Genomic DNA, 16,235 nt, shown 5'->3' on the forward strand with positions numbered 1-16,235 from the left:
TTGTTGTCATATTGTCTTCAACTTACACCAGAGATATTTTTTATTAGGAATGATTGATAAAGATATAGAGAAAGAGTATGGTAGACTTTTATTTTATATGTTGACAACTGCAAGAATAACATATGCAAAATTATGGTAGAAAGAAGAGATATCAATAGTTGAAGACTGGTTAGTAAAACTGTATGAAATGGCTGTTCTAGCTAAAATAACTTGCCCAATGAAAAGAAAGAAAGAAGAAAAAAATGGGAAAATGCTATTCAAATAGTTTTTTGTGGGTTTTTCGGGCTATGTGGCCAAAATAATTACAAATAAAATTTATTAAAAATTATAAAGATTTACTGTATCAAAGACTAAAGGTAAAATATGACTGTTTGTTTAAAACTAGAACTGAACAATTACCATATGAAATGAAATTTGACAGTTATATTATTGTAATGATATGAACTGTTAGGAAGGAAGCCAATTTATGTTTATTTGCTTTTTTGGTATTTTGATATTGTTTGATGTGTTTTGTTATATATGTTATGCATGTTATGTGTATTAATGTTAAAGTGTATTGATGGATGTTTATAATGATTTGTGTTGATTATATATATATATATATATATATATATATATATATACACTCAAAGATATAGCCATGTTAGTCTGGAGAATCAGTATGTAGAGAGATTTTGTAGCACCTTTGAGACTAAGTAAAGAAAGTAGCTGGCAGCATGAACTTTCGTAGACTTAAATCCAAATGCATCTCAGGAAGTAGACTTAAGTCTATGAAAGCTCATGCTGCCAATTTCTTTCTTTAGTTAGTCTCAAAGGTGCTACAAGATCTCTCTCTCTCTCTCTCTAGTCTTCAGCTTATGTAACCCTCTGAATGAGAGCCCTCCAAGAAGCCCCAGTCTTCAACAGTCCTGCTCAGGTCCTACAAACTCAGGACAGCTATGGCTTCCTCAATGGAGTCAATCCATCTGTAATGTGACTCCTTCTTTTCCTACTGCCTTCCGTTTTACCAGGCTTTTTCATTGAGTCACGTTTGCTCATGATATGCCCAAAGCTTTAATTTAAATCATGTTGGCTTCTAAGGCAATTTAGAGAAGAAGTAATTGGTATAAGTAAAATGATAGATAGGAGATTTGGCGAGGGGCAATCCAAACTTTTTCCCCATGGGACTGACTCATACCACCGCTTTTCCTCCCCAGAAAGCCCAAATTTTCCAGCCTGAAGTGATGGAGCTGTTAAAGAAATGGCTGGGCCACCCCAAGGAGCTGTACAACTTGGTGAGGTTCAAGATGGGAGGTTACAAGACTGTGATGCTCAAGATGGACCAGGTAAGTTGGTGCATCTCTGTGTCAACTGGGACCCTCCTCTGCTCATCTTTTTAATTTGGTTATTAACTTATTAGTCTTTGTTCTGACCATCTTCTTATACACTAAATTAGTGCTGATTAGTTATTCAAATCACGATATGTTCTTGTTCTTGTTGTACAACCGCGCTGGGCTCTGGAAACCCAAATCTTTGAAAAATGCATTTTGCACATGTTCAGATGACCAATGGAATCAGCCTTTCCCATTGGCCTGGGTTATTTTGGTGGTGGTGGTGGGAGTACTGCAATTTTAACTCCGAGTTGGTCTGGTGTGGAATGCAACTTTGCTTCTGCTCTGGTTCACCACTGCAAACTCCCCGGGCTGCAAATTTCCCATGATGCAGCACTGCAATTTCCTCCCCATTTCCTTTCGGTGGTCCTTTCACTTTCAGGGCAACTTTCAGGGCAACTAATTTTTTTTGGAATATATACATGTGTGTACATATGTGAATGTGAATATACAGATATGTCTGTCTGTCTGTCTGTCTGTCTGTCTGTCTGTCTGTCTGTCTAAATATCTATCTATGTGTGTGTTGAAATTGCTGAAATGGAAGGGAAAATTTTAAAAAGGGGATGAAGAAGACACAGAAATATTCATGAGGCAAATATTCACGCAATCACACAATTACGTGAAATAGGGAACAAGAATGTGCGCCCCTTTTCACCTCAGAAACATACAAGGTCATGATGCATTCAGACCCCCACTGAGCATGCGCAAGGGTGCCAATTCGAATCATTGAATCCGCATGGTATGCACCAGAGTGGCAATATAATTTGCACTCACTCCGCTTTGTGTGATTTCACATCACGTGACTTGCTTTGGATTCAATTCCCCCTCGATTCGGAAGGGTAACGGAAGGACAACCAGATGTGATAAAACATTCACGTTATAATGTAAATTTGAATGGCTGAACCAGGAGTCACCCCAAGGGACACATCAGCTTCAGGTCAGGGGCTTCTTCATGCAATAAGTACTGCTAAACTTTTTTTTTTTGTCTTTCATTGTGATTTATAAGTTGCATATAGTAATCTCCTTGGAAAGCCTGGCCTGCTAGTAGCTGATTTCGGTAGTATCCTCACCCCCAGCAAACTGGGAATATCATCTTTTTTTTTTTTGACTACAGTTCCCAGAATCCTCAATTCACCATGTCCACAGGCAGATTCTGGGAGCTGTTGTCCCAAAGTAACTTTTCTGAAGATTTGTCTTAAAAGAAGTCATTGAAGAGGGTCTGACACCAACCACCTCCCCCAGGCTGTGGTGGGAAGGGCAGTTCTGGAAGTGGTAGTCAAGTAGGTAAAATTGTCCAAAGCTGGTGTCCTTCCTCTCTTTTGATGCTAGTGTAACACACAGACACCACTGCGTTGTTTGTCTGGGTGCTCCAAACCCTGATTTTATTTCACCTTCCTCTTGGTTTCTTAAAAACCCTGTAATAGGGAGGGTTAGACAGAGGAAGCGCTCAGGGAAGGGAAGGTTAGTGGGTGTCTCTTCTCTGCCTTGCTGGCAGGACTCAAGAAAACGGTGGTGGCAGTGGGTTCTCCCTTTCTCCTCCACCAGCCAGGCTCTGCCATCACTTTCTCTGGGTCTGGTGCCAGGTGATTGGGAGCATGTACCCCTAATCTACATGTATGCCCCTGGCTATGTGCTTCAGCTCCTATTGCAGATGACACACCTCATGCCTTCTCCATGGCCACCAGCTCCAAGGTAGCCACATCACTGGCCCTCTCTCCATCCCCAGAGAGGAGGGCAGAGGAAGGGGATCAGGGCCCTGCTAGGGTGCTGAGGGAGCCGGAGGAGGTTGCTTGCATATTGGCAGCACCAGGCATCTCTAAGCAAGTCCTGCTTTGCCACTCTCACCTTCACACCCTCACTTTCTGGACACTCAGACCACCAACGATGCCTCCTCTTTGACACCAGTCGTCTACTTGCAGGACTCGTTAAGTGACAGCCTCTGCCTCTGCTACCGGTATCTCAACCAGACCAGCCGGAGCTATGCCGCTGTCATCCAGATGCTTGATGGGGAGCTGCGGTGAGTTTGAGCCTCTGTGTGTCTTTTGTGTGTTGGGAGGAAGAAACTTTTACTGTTGGGGAGGGTCTGAGCTTGGGAAAATGTACCTAGTTTTGGACTACAACTTCCAAAATCACATAGCAAGCACACCCTAGCCTTGCCAGTTGTGCTCCAAAAACATTACAGCTGCCCCCCTCCCTAACATTCACTGCTTTCCCTTTTGTGGATTTGATGATTCACAGATTTAATTTGAATATGTGCTGTCTAAGAATCTCTAGGTCCTCCCACATGACTCTATAGTCAACTTCCCCTGGATGTTGACAACAGAATTGTGTTCTCTCAGATATTATTATTATTATTATTATTATTATTATTATTATTATTATTATTATTATTATTATTAACCTTTATTTATAAAGCGCTGTAAATTTACACAGCGCTGTACATACAATCTTTTTAATTGGACGGTTCCCTGCCCTCAGGCTTACAATCTAAAAAGATACGACACAAAAGGAGAAGGGAGGAGTGGTGGGGAAGGGGCATTTGTGATTTTTATTTAATTGTTTGTTGTTATCTGCTTTGAGTCAACCTCAACTCATGGCAAACCTACGAATGAGACGTCTCCAAGACCCAGTCCCCCCATCCTCTACCTCTCTATTCAGGTCTTGTAGGCTTAGGCCTGTGACCTTGCTGGTTGACTCTACCCATCTGGCATGCAGTCTTCCTATACTGATTTATATTTGCATTTTTTTGCACTTTGGTGGGGAGGGGGGCTGTCTGCAGCTTAAAGGGAAGGGCTCCCCACCCCCCAAAACAACTTCTGGTTTTGAAGGGGGGAAAAGCTCTGGGCATGAGTTAGTTGGGAAGGGGACTCATAGCAATGTGGCCCAAAACATGACCCATTGGGGGTTTGGGGGACTGGCACTGGTCATCCAGGGGGTGAATTTTTTGGAGAGGAAATGGTATGTGTATATAGACGGTATATAAGGAGCCTTTGTGTGTGTGGTTATGTGCCTTCAGTTCTCTTACTGAGTTGTGGCAATTCCCATGAATTTCACAAGGTTTTCTTAGGCAAGAAATACTCAGAGATTCCTCAGCCTACAGCACCTGATGTTCATTGGCAATCAATAGCATCAGTATTGTTGGCATCCAAGTCACAAATGATCCTTTTCTCCTGCCCCTCCAGCCATGCGGCTTGCATCTTCTACTTGATTATCCGGGCTGTAGACACAGTGGAGGATGACATGACAATCAACCTGGAAACCAAGATCCCCATGTTACAGAACTTCCACTCCTACCTGTATCAGCCAGACTGGCGATTCATGGACAGCAATGAGAAACACAAACAAGTGCTGGAGAATTTCCAAATGGTGAATCTTGAAATGATGATAATACTGACAATGTTTCTTAATAATAATATGGCTTCCCATGGATGAAGGCAGGGAACAACAACAGTTTACTGTACAACACATAACGTTTGTTAAAAATGTAACATCAGTTAAAAACACATAAACCTATTAAAACAGATAACAGCAAATTTAAAAGAACAAATATGACCAGTACATATTAAAACAAGCAATCCACAATTAAAGATCACAGCTTAATCAAACCACATTTGAAAATTAATAATTTAAAATTCATAGTTCAAAAATCATCTGTAGACCTGCTGGAAGAGACTTTTTTATGCTGTTTTAAATTTGGATAGTGTATCCAGCTATCAAATCTCACACTACTGGGCATTGCCTCTTGCACAAAAACCATGCAGTTTGCTTGACTTATGCAGTGGTCCCAACGCTCCCCTCCTGGAGTATTTTTATGTATTTTCACACTTTAGAGGCAGGGGGCTTTTTGCACTCCCATGTTCCTTTGCAGGCCCCTTCAGAATGGTGACAAGATGTGACATAGAATTTCCTTTTTCCTATTTAGAGAGAGGCCATAGTGGAAAACAGCTATTTGGGTTTGTTGTGTATGGCTTACAAGCAACCCTGGATGGTGAGAGAAGGTTTCTGGGCCTGATGAATTACCCCCTTCCTCTATATTGTTTTGTTGTTAACTGCCCTCGAGTCAATCTTGACCCATGGTGACCCTGTTGATGAGACCCTCTCCAAGACCCTCTGTCCTCCACTGCTCTGCTCAGCTCCTGCAAACACATACTAGTGATCTCTTTAATAGAGGCCATCCAGTTTGCATGTGGTCTTCTTCTTTTTCTACTTCCCTCTGCTTTTTCTAGCATTACTGTTTTTTCCAATCATTCATGCCTTCTCATGATGCGTCCAAAGTATGACAATCTGAGTTTTGTCATCTTGGCCTCTAGGGAGATTTCTGAATTGATCTGCTCCAGGACCCATTTGTTTGTCTTTTTGGCTGTCCATGGAATCCTTACCATCACATTTCAAATGAGTTGATTTTCCTCCTATGCTCTTTCTTAAATGTCCAGCTCAAAAATCCATATCTATACTGTAGAACTTTAAAAAGCCAAACCAAACCACACCAAACCAAAAAAACCCAGCTTCTAATGTTTCACAGCCAAAATTGGATTTCCAGACCATTTTTTTCTTTCCTGATATGGGACAGCTCATGCAGACCATGGAAAGTCTGAGGGACAGACACTTGGCTCCATGGACTAATTGATGTTGCTCACATCAATATTCATAGAATCATAGAGTTGGAAGAGACCACTAGGGCCATCCAGTCCAACCCCCTGCCATGCAGGAAATCCAAATCAAAGCATCCCTGACAGATGGCCATCCAGCCTCTGTTTAAAGACCTCCAAGGAAGGAGACTCTATCACCCTCCGAGGGAGTGCATTCCATTGTCGAACAGCCCTAACTGTCAGCAAGTTCCTCCTAATGTTCAGGTGGAATCTCTTTTCCTGCAGCTTGCATCCATTGTTCCGGGTCCTGTTCTCTGGAGCAGCAGAAAACAAGCTTGCTCCCTCTTCAATATGACATCCCTTCAAATATTTAAACAGGGCAATCATATCACCTCTTAACCTTCTTTTCTCCAGGCTAAACATCCCCAGCTCCCTAAGTCGTTCCTCATAGGGCATGGTTTCCAGACCTTTCACCATTTTTGTCGCCCTCCTTTGGACACGCTCCAGTTTCTCAATGTCCTTTCTGAATTGTGGCGCCCAGAACTGGACACAATATTCTAGGTTTAAAAGTAGTTGTTTTTGTTGTGTACCTCCAACTCATTTCCAACTCAGGGTGACCCTAAGGTGAACCTATTATGGGGTTTTCTTCTCAAGATTTGTCCAAAGAAGGTTTGCCCTCCTCTGAGAATGAGACAGTGTGACTTGTCAAAGGTCACTCAGTGGGTGTCTATGGTGAGCAGGGATTTAAACTCTGGTGCCCACTTGCAGTCCAAAACTCAAACTACTATACCATGCTGGTTCTTTTCAAAAGGAAAGTACTATAAGATTATACTTAGGCTCTGACAAGTTTGGCCTTAGAAGAGGAGGGTCAGTCAGCTCTCCTAAACTGTAAGTTTTGTTTTGGGCCTCTTTCCGGTTAGCCTATATTTTTTTTATACCTCAGATATCCTTGGAGTTCCGGAAGCTGGGGAAGGTCTATCGGGATGTGATTGCTGATATTTGTCACAGGATGGGCCTTGGGATGGCTGAGTTCTTGGAGAAGAAAATGGAATCGGAGAAGGACTGGGACAAGGTCAGTGGCTTCACCCAGCAAATAATCTTCATGATGATCATAAGATGTTGATTTGAAAGGTGGTGGGTATGTGATTAGAAAGCTTGTTGTGAAAACTGCCCATCCTAGCATTGTTCTCTGTCCTATACACCGTGGGGATGTGATGAGGATTTTCACCATGTTTATCATCTTCGTATCTGACCCTAGGGTCACCCTTTGCTCAGCCCTGCCCTAATGTTTGGCATTTTTTACCTTCTCTAGTACTGTTACTATGTTGCTGGCCAGGTTCTGGTTGGACTCTCCCAGTTCTTCTCTGCAACCAAGCTGGAAGACCCTATTGTTGGCCAGGACACAGAGCTTGCCAACTCCATGGGGCTTTTTCTGCAGAAAACCAACATCATCCGAGATTATCTGGAAGACCAACTTGAGGGCAGAGATTTATGGCCTCAAGAGGTAAGGAAAGTGAGGGTGGGGCAAATAGTAGGGAAGAAGGGCAAATGATGTCTAAACCAGAGTAGGATCAGGTGCAGGTGTAGGTGGCATGATCTCAAATTCAGTCTCTACCATCTCTAATCAGTGGCTTGTTTCTCCCATTCATTCAAAAACAACCATACTGCCTTGAACATCCTGACTTTGAAAGCTAAGCAGGATCAAGCCAGGAGGGAACGTCAGAATAAAAATCTAAAAGAAAGGAGTGAGGATTGACAGCATGATTACACTTCTTAAATATCTCAAGGGCAGTCACCAAGAGCAGGAAGCAGATGTATTTTCTACCACTGCAGAGGGTAGAACTAGGTTTAATGGTTTTAAGTTGCAGCACAGTAGATTTTAATTGAACATTAGAAGGAAAGTCTTGATGGTAAGAGTGGTTGGGAAATGGAACCAATGAGCTAGAGATGTGGTGGGGTTTCTTTGGCGTGGTATAGATCACCCAAATGTGCCGTGCTTCCAGAGATACTAGGGTTAGGGAGCGCGCACTAATCCAGCAGAAAAAGGAGCGACTACAGGTGGTCCGTACTGCATCTTTCTCTGGATGTTTTCAAAAAGAGTCTGGGCAGCTACCTACTGGTTCCCAAACTCTGGTTCTCCAGGTGTTTTGGATTTCATCTCCCAGAAGCCTCAGCCATCTTGGCTAATAGTCTGAGATTCTGGAAGCTGAAGTTGAAAACATCTGAGAAAACAGAGTTTGGAAATCACAGAGAAGTGGGTTGAATTTGATGGCCTTCGGGAACCCCTTTCACTTCCATGGTTCTACGAGCAAAGAAAGGAATAGTTTTGTTTTGATATGTCTCTTGGATGTATAAAGAAACCCACTTCGGGGTGAGAATAAATTGTTGCAGCTGGTTTAGGAAGTTCCCAGAAAATTATCCAGGCTAACACAACCATTGTTTGGATATTGTTTTTATTTTTTTCTTTAAAAAAGAAAAGTACAGCAACAAACATGGCAATTTCCTGACACATTTGCTCCACCTGGAGGAGCTCTTAAAGAAGGTGAGGGTGGTAAGCAAATGCCTCTTTTGCTCTTGGTGGTTACTTGAAACATAGAGAAAGGATCTGGCCATTTTCTTGGATACCAGGTGGTAGGGGCAGATCTTGGAGAGGCAGGGAAAAATGCATCACCCTTTAATGTGGTCATTGCTTGATATGCCAGGAGAAATTCCCACATGGCAGAAGGTTGGATTCGATGGTGCTTTAGGACCCCACAAACTGTGTGGTCTGTGAACACTTGGAGGAAAAAAACTGGAGGTAACAGTGGCTTTTCCTAAGGGGCTGTGGGATGTTTTAATATGTTTAGCATGCTTTTTGCACACTCTCCAGGCAAAAAACACCTTTGTGCTATTTTTTTTTAATGGGGGAGTTATGAGGTTTTGGAAAAGTGGTAAAGGTCATTATACTGTAAGTTTCAGAGGTGGGGTCCAATAGCTGTATTTGACTTGTGGGTTGCATTTTGCCTACCCTGGTGTAGTTATTTGAATGCTGGACTAGGACTAGTATTCAAATCCCCACCTAGCCAGGAAAAATGATTGTGTAAACTTTTGCAAGTCATGGTCTCTTTTTGTAAGAGGAATCATATCATAGCGTTGGAATAGACCACAAGGGCCATCCAGTCCAACCCTCTATCATGCAGGAAGACACAATCACAAAGGTAATGGCAAACCTCCCCTGAAGAAATTGTGCTTAGAAAATCCCATGTTAGGGTCACTAAAAATCTGAGTCAACTTGAAGGTACAGTATATAACAAGATAACAATTGTAGCAATAATATGCACAAGCCAGAATGGCTCAACTCCTCAGTATAAGTGTCTTTTAGGGGGAAATGGGAAAACCCTAGGTGTGGCATTGCAACATCCCACTCACCACTGTGTTCCTAAACTTTTGTGTGTTCCCAGGTTTGGAGCAAGTATGCAAAGAAGATGTCAGATCTGGCCAAGCCTGAAAACACTGACAAAGCCGTGCAGTGTTTGAATGAGCTCATCACCAATGCCTTGCATCACATTCCTGATGTATTGACATACTTGTCTCGACTGAAGAACCAGAGTGTGTTTAACTTCTGTGCCATCCCACAGGTGGGTTGTATAATCTCTGAAGGTTTCTGCCCCCTGGGAAGGCATTCCCTGGGCCATTTCACATTACAGTGGGCCCTCCACATTCTCTGGCATTAGGAGCACAGAACCCCTGTGAAACAGCTGTGTCACTAGGGGCTGTGGGGGGTTCAGACTGCACCAGGTGACACTGTAAGGGGGGAGGTGACACCACTGCTCCTCAAAAACCTACCTTTGGGTAAAAGCAGGCTGTGTTATCCATCTGCTTCCCTTTAAAATGAGTTAAGAGATGGTGGGAGTTAGGGTGAAGCTCAGTGGGTGGAGAAAGGAGAGGCCCCAGAATTTTTAAATTTCAAATTTTCAAATTTTATGTTTTTTAAAATGAATTTAATTTTTTGAATTCTTTTAAATTTTTCTTTAAAAAGAAGATTTAACCAAACCTTCACTAGAGATTCCTAGAGAGAACATATTAATCAAAGCTGTGAATAATCAAATCTGCAAAAGTCAAAGCCACAGACAGGAGGGCTGACTAAATAGTATACAGAGGCCTCACTAGGAGAGTGCAGAGGGTGAGGACTACACTGAGTGATACCCTAAGTGCAGTGATGCCACTACTCCCCAAGCGTCAAAGGCATGGGATTAAGTGTGGTTCAGTGGGCAAAGAAAGGAGTCACCATCAGCAAGCGAGGTGAGCATCTCCTTCTGTGCCCATCAGCCATCAGCCCTTCCAGACCCAGAAGAGACAGCTGGGCAAGCGGAGGAAAAGGAGGCAGTGAGGAGGAGGTGGTGGTGACAGAAACATGGAGTTATTGCTGCCACAGCAGCTACTGCCTATCTCTTTGGGGGCCATGGAGATGAGGAGGTATTGTGAAAAATCAGTAAGGAAAAGCAGGTTGGTTCCTGCTGAACGAGGTGGGTGGCTGGCTTTTCCATGCTGAGTTTCCTCAGTGCCTTCCTCTCCTCCCTCCATGTGGCTTTAAGAGAAAAATGGAAACTTAACAAATCTGAAACTGATTTGTTAGAACTTACAATGTTTTAAAGCCCTCTTAATAAGCCTGTCTATGTGCAGGGAAGGCTGTGGCTATACTTTCCATGTCCAGCATTTGACACACAGTTTTGATAATGGACTTTTGCAATCAGAACATCATGTGAAGATTGTGTGCATATATCCTATAGTTGTTCTAGGAGTTCTGTAGCACTAGACTGTAGGGGCATGATGATCTAGGGTGATCCTCTTTGTAAGGGAAGGACACTGAGTCCACTGCATTCCATGAGAATGACTGATTCCTCCCCCTTGATGTCTCCTTCCTTCTGCTGTTTTATCTAAGAAGTTGAGTAAACCAGGATTTGTATGTTGTTGCTGTGTGTCTTCAAGTCATTTCGGACTTATGGCAACCCACTTCTACCAGGGAGTGAAGCTGAGACAAGGAATTGCAAAAGGAATTGCTTCTGATTGTTTCAGCCTTCTTTGCTGGTGGGAGTGTAACCCAGGATTCAGCCTTCATCCACCTCTCTGGGACCCTAGATATCATATTGATATTAAAAAGGGATGTTTAGGCAAGCAGCCAAGAGGGGCTTGCCAGAGCAGGGAACCAGCCATAGCATATTTGGAAATCCAGGTGGCTCAGCATGGGAGAAGCCAGAGGCACTTAGCCAAGATTGCTTAAGATTGGAATCTACACAATCCTTTCACTGAGGGGCAGGGACGTAGCCAGAATTTTGGGAAGGGGGGGTCCCAGACTAAGTGCCACCATTATAATGGGGCTGGGGGGGGGGGGGGGGGCCGGCGGCCCCACCCCTTCTTTTTTATCAACGGAAGGGGGGGGCCCGGCCCCCCTGGATCCCCCCCCCCTGGCTACGTCCCTGTGAGGGGAGTGATGGTGGAGAGCTGGACTTGATTGTTTGCATACAGCAGACAAAGGGAGTTTCCATCTGAGCATGAAATTCTTTTTGTCTGAGGACATTAATGCTGATTGTCCATTCATTCCTACATATTGCAGCTCATTCTTCTCCCTTGGGAAAATCGCTTAAGCCTTTTAACTCCTGAAACACTGCCGCCAGAACCTATTTCTTGCTATAAACATGAGTGCCTAGACACTAGCAAATTGGTTTAGTTTTGACTCGGAACCTCAGTAACCAACCCCCTCATGTATCACAGGTGGCTACTTAGCCATCCTCATTCTGGTAACCCTACAATTGGAGCTATGCTTTGGCTTGTTAGAGCATTACCTCTTAGCTCACTGTAACTCACTAATATCTCCTACCTTTGCATCATTAGTTCTTTTGTGTGTGTGTGTGAAAGAGGGTGCTTGCTTGTAAGAATTCCCTTTTTAAATACACTAAATTGAAAACTGACTCACGAGTTCTTTGAGTTTGGAACCTTTATACAAAGGCTGAGGTCCCAGCTTTATGTTACCAGAATCCTCTTGCTGCTTCCTATTGAGCTAAATTAATTTCCCCATTGAGTACAATTTGTGGGTGCCCTGTTAGACTCCCCTGACATTTAGGTAACAGGAAAGTATTAGAAGCATGATCATCCTTGTGCTTCATTCAGCAGCTGAACAGAACTCCTTTTCCAAATCTGCCTGCTGGCTCTTAAGGTGAGCTGGACGGGACCATTTACATAGTCTTTAGTTACTGAATATGGAGCAGTTTAGGTTCATAACTTTAGGTTATGAATCTGTAACTGCAATCCTGAATGCCAGCAGATATTTATATGTTGTCCTACATCATAAGATCTCTGGGTGGTTTACAACAGAATCTGTTTAAGCAATTTAAAGTTGTAGTAAAAATGCCAAGCAATAAAATAACTTGAACATTTTAAAAGGTACTAAAAAGAATAATTTAATAAGTGTAATTGGAAGCAGTCTAAACCACAAGTGATGATGGTGGTGATATCTTGCCTTCTTCCCCATTTGGGGACTCAAGGCAACTTGCAAGTTAAAAGAGATACAACTAAAACACTCAGCATCATGTAAAAGTGTTTGTGTGTAACTGAAAGCAGTTACAATATTAGAATTTAAAGCAGTTAAAATATTGATGAAGAGAGTGAAAATATCCTGGGAGCATCAGATCCTGGCTGATCATGGAAGCTAAGCATGAACAAGCCTGGCTGATGTTTGGATGGGGGGCAGCCAAGGCATGCCAGATGCTGTTGGATATATTCCAGAGGAAGGCAACGGCAATCCATTTCTGCATATTCTTTGCCTAGGAAAACCCAGTGAAATCTGTGGATTCATCTGAAGTCGGCAAACTACCTGAAGACACACACAGACACAGAGACACGCATACAGAGATACACACTATTGCTGAAATCTTTGGGCTGGAGTTAAGCAGGACTCTTTTTGGCAATTTCTTTCTCCTTCCTCTCTCCTAGGTAATGGCCATTGCCACTTTGGCAGCCTGCTACAACAACCAACAGGTCTTCAGGGGAGTGGTAAAGATCCGGAAGGGGCAAGCCGTCACGCTGATGATGGATGCCACCAACATCCAGGCTGTCAAAGCCATCATGTACCAGTATGTAGAAGAGGTGAGTTGGGTGTCAGGGATGGAATAATGTCTAAAAACAAAACAAAATATTTTAATACATATTCCAGCTGGAATCCTATCAGTGATCCAGTAAATCACTTGTGAAATGGACATGAACACTTACCATATATACTTGACTACCCGTATATAGTCGACTATAAATCTACCTCATGTATAAGTCGATGGCAGATTTTAGAGCCAAAATTATGGATTTTGATATGACCCGTGGATAAGTCGAGGGTAAAACTTAGGGGCATGTAACAAAGGATGTAAAGGATGATGCAAAGGAAAATGATGCCAAAGAACTTAGAAAATTCTGGCAGGCATAACTGTTTGTGCTCATCCTAAAGGCTGGATGGATGAGAGAGTAGACAGGATCCATGCTTCTTTTTGGTGTTCCCAAGTTAAACTAAGCTCTTGCCTTTTACCACTCTATTTAGAGAAAGGGGATGGCCCCTATACATATATCCCATCTCAGTGTGAGTAGCTTAGAAAATGTGTTAGCTAGAGCGTCCAGGCTTTTGTTATTTTTATCTTTTGGCGTGCCTGAAATGAATGTCTTGTAATTATGCATTCTGTAACTGCAAGGCAGGGAGGTCTTGTATGAATGATAACTTATTGCTCTGTCTAGTTTTCTTTAAAAGCATCTACTGTCTCTGTACTACTATACACGTTACTTCGCTCAGTTGTTGCTTGCTTACGTTAGCAAGGGAAGGAAACTATGCCTGTTACAGACTGCCAAAATAAAGCTGCTTCGGGTCTCTTTGGAGATATGCTATTTAAATGATGCATGGGTCCTAAGAGTCCGGAGTTTGCACCAAAGCCACACTCCATTCCTAAGCACCAGAGTGCAGCTTTTGGTGCAGCTTCCGGATTCTTAGGATGCATGCATCATTTAAATAGCATACCTCCAAAGAGACCCGACGCAGCTTTATTTTGGCAGTCTGTAACAGGCCAGTAAGTCCTTAGCAAGTCCCAATGTGTGTTAAGGGGAATTCTTTAGAGAGTCACTGGGTGGTGGCAGCTGTAGGGCTCCCATTCTGTTTAGCAGGGAGTGGGAACAGAGACCCAGGAGACTAAGGGAATTGATCTGCTGTGGGCAAAGGGCCAAGAACAGGGTTGCTGTTTGGCTGCTTGGACCACAGGGATAATAATAACAACAACAACAACAACAACAACAACAACAACAACAACAACAACAATAATAATAATAATAATAATAATAATAATTTATAGCCTGTCTCTCCCTGGAGGATTGGGGCGGGTTACAATCAAAATAAAACATAGTAAAATTATAACACAATCCCTAATCCACAATTTAAAATACAACAGCATAAAAATCACAATAAAAATTACAATAAAATTTAATCCTCATTGCAATGAGGCAGTTTAAGGGAGAGTCAAGAAGGCATAGTTGTGAGACTGTGGAAAGGGCCCATACATTAGTCTGGGAATGTCTGCCGGAAGAGCTCTGTCTTGATGGCTTTTTTAGAGGCCTCAAGAAATGTTATGTGATGGATCTCCTCCAGTAGGTCATTTCAAAGTTTAGGATCATCACAGCATGATGTCACATCATATAAAATTATAATTATGCAACATGTTGGGCCTAATAAAACAACTATCATTTTAACATCTTGGAAGGTGTCTCCAGTTTCTTGTGTGGATTTCAGATTCTGTGTTCCTTTATAGATGATAACCAGCACTTTGTATTGTGTAAATATGCAGTTTTCATTTCTTGAATTTCAAATGCCAATAAATGCTTGATTTTGTACTGAGAAATCCTTTCTGGAAATAATAATAATAATAATAATAATAATAATAATAATAATAATAATAATAATATGCTTTATTTATATACTGCTCTTCCGAGTCAATCAAAGCGGTTTATAGCATCATTTAAAACATTCACATCATAAAAACATTGTCTCAATGCATATATCAATAAAAACCGTCTCTTAATGGAAGTTGACTCTCCTCTTGATAGATCTACCAGAAGATTCCCAGCACAGACCCTTCTGCCAGCAGAATGCAACAGATCATCACGTCTATCCGCTCCATGACCTTACCTGGAGGAGCACTTGTCTCCAGGACCCATTACTCTCCCATTTACTTGTCCTGTATGATGCTTTTAACTGCCTTGAGCTGGCAGTATCTGAGCATGATGTCAAAGGTAGCTGAAGAATACATACACACTGGTGAGAACTGAGAACAATTTGGTGGGTTTTTGAAGTAAATGCCACTTCAACCCAGGAGGACAGGACTGGAGTCACAGGACTGTAGGAAGCAAGAATCAAAACCTTGTATTTGCACATTTGTTTGGAATGAAGGCTTATACTTCTAGATGCAGCTGTTAAACTGGGGTTCCTGAATGGGAGACACTTCCCTTGCTTTCCATTTTCCCTTTTTCGGATGGACTGCTTAAGGACAAGTCTCTTTTTTGGTTTTAATATATATTTCTGCAGAGCATTTGATCTTGGTTTTTGTTTTAGTTTTTTTTCTGATGTAGGATATTTTTGAACTAGGAAGTTGGAAGGTTCCTCTTTGCTGCTTGTCAAATTTGACAGTAAAAAAACAAAAATTGCTGTGATGAACCTGGATTATCATCTTTGATGTGTCAACTGGCATCCTATTGCTGTCTTACACATGAATAAGTTCCCTGGTGCATGCGGTTGTATTTTGCAGGCTGATATGTAACATCTGTATTCAGTTGAAAATTATGAAAGTGGAACTGTTCATGTGGTTCCATGACACACTGTGCACTGATTGCATGGCAGTGCATCAATGTGTAATGTTCATTTGGTTGTGCAATGCGTCAGTTCTGTAATGAGACTGCAAAGTGCAGTTGAGGCAGAACACTCTGAGTGTAAAATTAACACTCTTTGATGGGGGTTTCTAGGTTCTAAAGCTCAGGTAAGGGGACATGCTTTCCCCACTAAAGATCATACATTTCCTGTGGCAATGGTGGGCATCATTCAGCTTTCTAAATGCTGCTATAGGGCAGGGTTGGATAACTAGGTAAGTGCCAGGGGCAATCTCCCCCCCAGACCCTACCCCGACTTAAGTCCAAATGCTTTCATTTTCCTCTGCAGCCCCTCTCAAAATGGTGACAGGAAGTTACATTACAAGATGACTTGGCATCATTCTGAGAGAGACTG

At 42.4% G+C, this 16,235-nt stretch overlaps 1 protein-coding gene across 2 annotated transcripts; it reads left to right on the plus strand.

Annotated features, from left to right (window-relative positions):
- Window positions 1-1,223: 1,223 nt before the first annotated feature.
- On the plus strand, window positions 1,224-15,286 carry LOC121916997 (squalene synthase-like). Of its 2 annotated transcripts, XM_042442592.1 has the most exons (8): window positions 1,224-1,325; window positions 3,290-3,387; window positions 4,553-4,736; window positions 6,903-7,031; window positions 7,272-7,463; window positions 9,400-9,576; window positions 12,929-13,081; window positions 15,065-15,286. In XM_042442592.1, the coding sequence occupies exons 1-8, from the start codon at window positions 1,224-1,226 to the stop codon at window positions 15,284-15,286; spliced, it is 1,257 nt and encodes a 418-aa protein (XP_042298526.1). The 2 variants fall into 2 exon arrangements, with proteins under 2 accessions (XP_042298526.1, XP_042298532.1); XM_042442598.1 differs by lacking the exon at window positions 6,903-7,031.
- The last annotated feature ends 949 nt before the right edge of the window (window positions 15,287-16,235 follow it).

Source organism: Sceloporus undulatus, chromosome 1 (genome assembly GCF_019175285.1).
Source record: "Sceloporus undulatus isolate JIND9_A2432 ecotype Alabama chromosome 1, SceUnd_v1.1, whole genome shotgun sequence".
NCBI lineage: Eukaryota > Metazoa > Chordata > Lepidosauria > Squamata > Phrynosomatidae > Sceloporus > Sceloporus undulatus.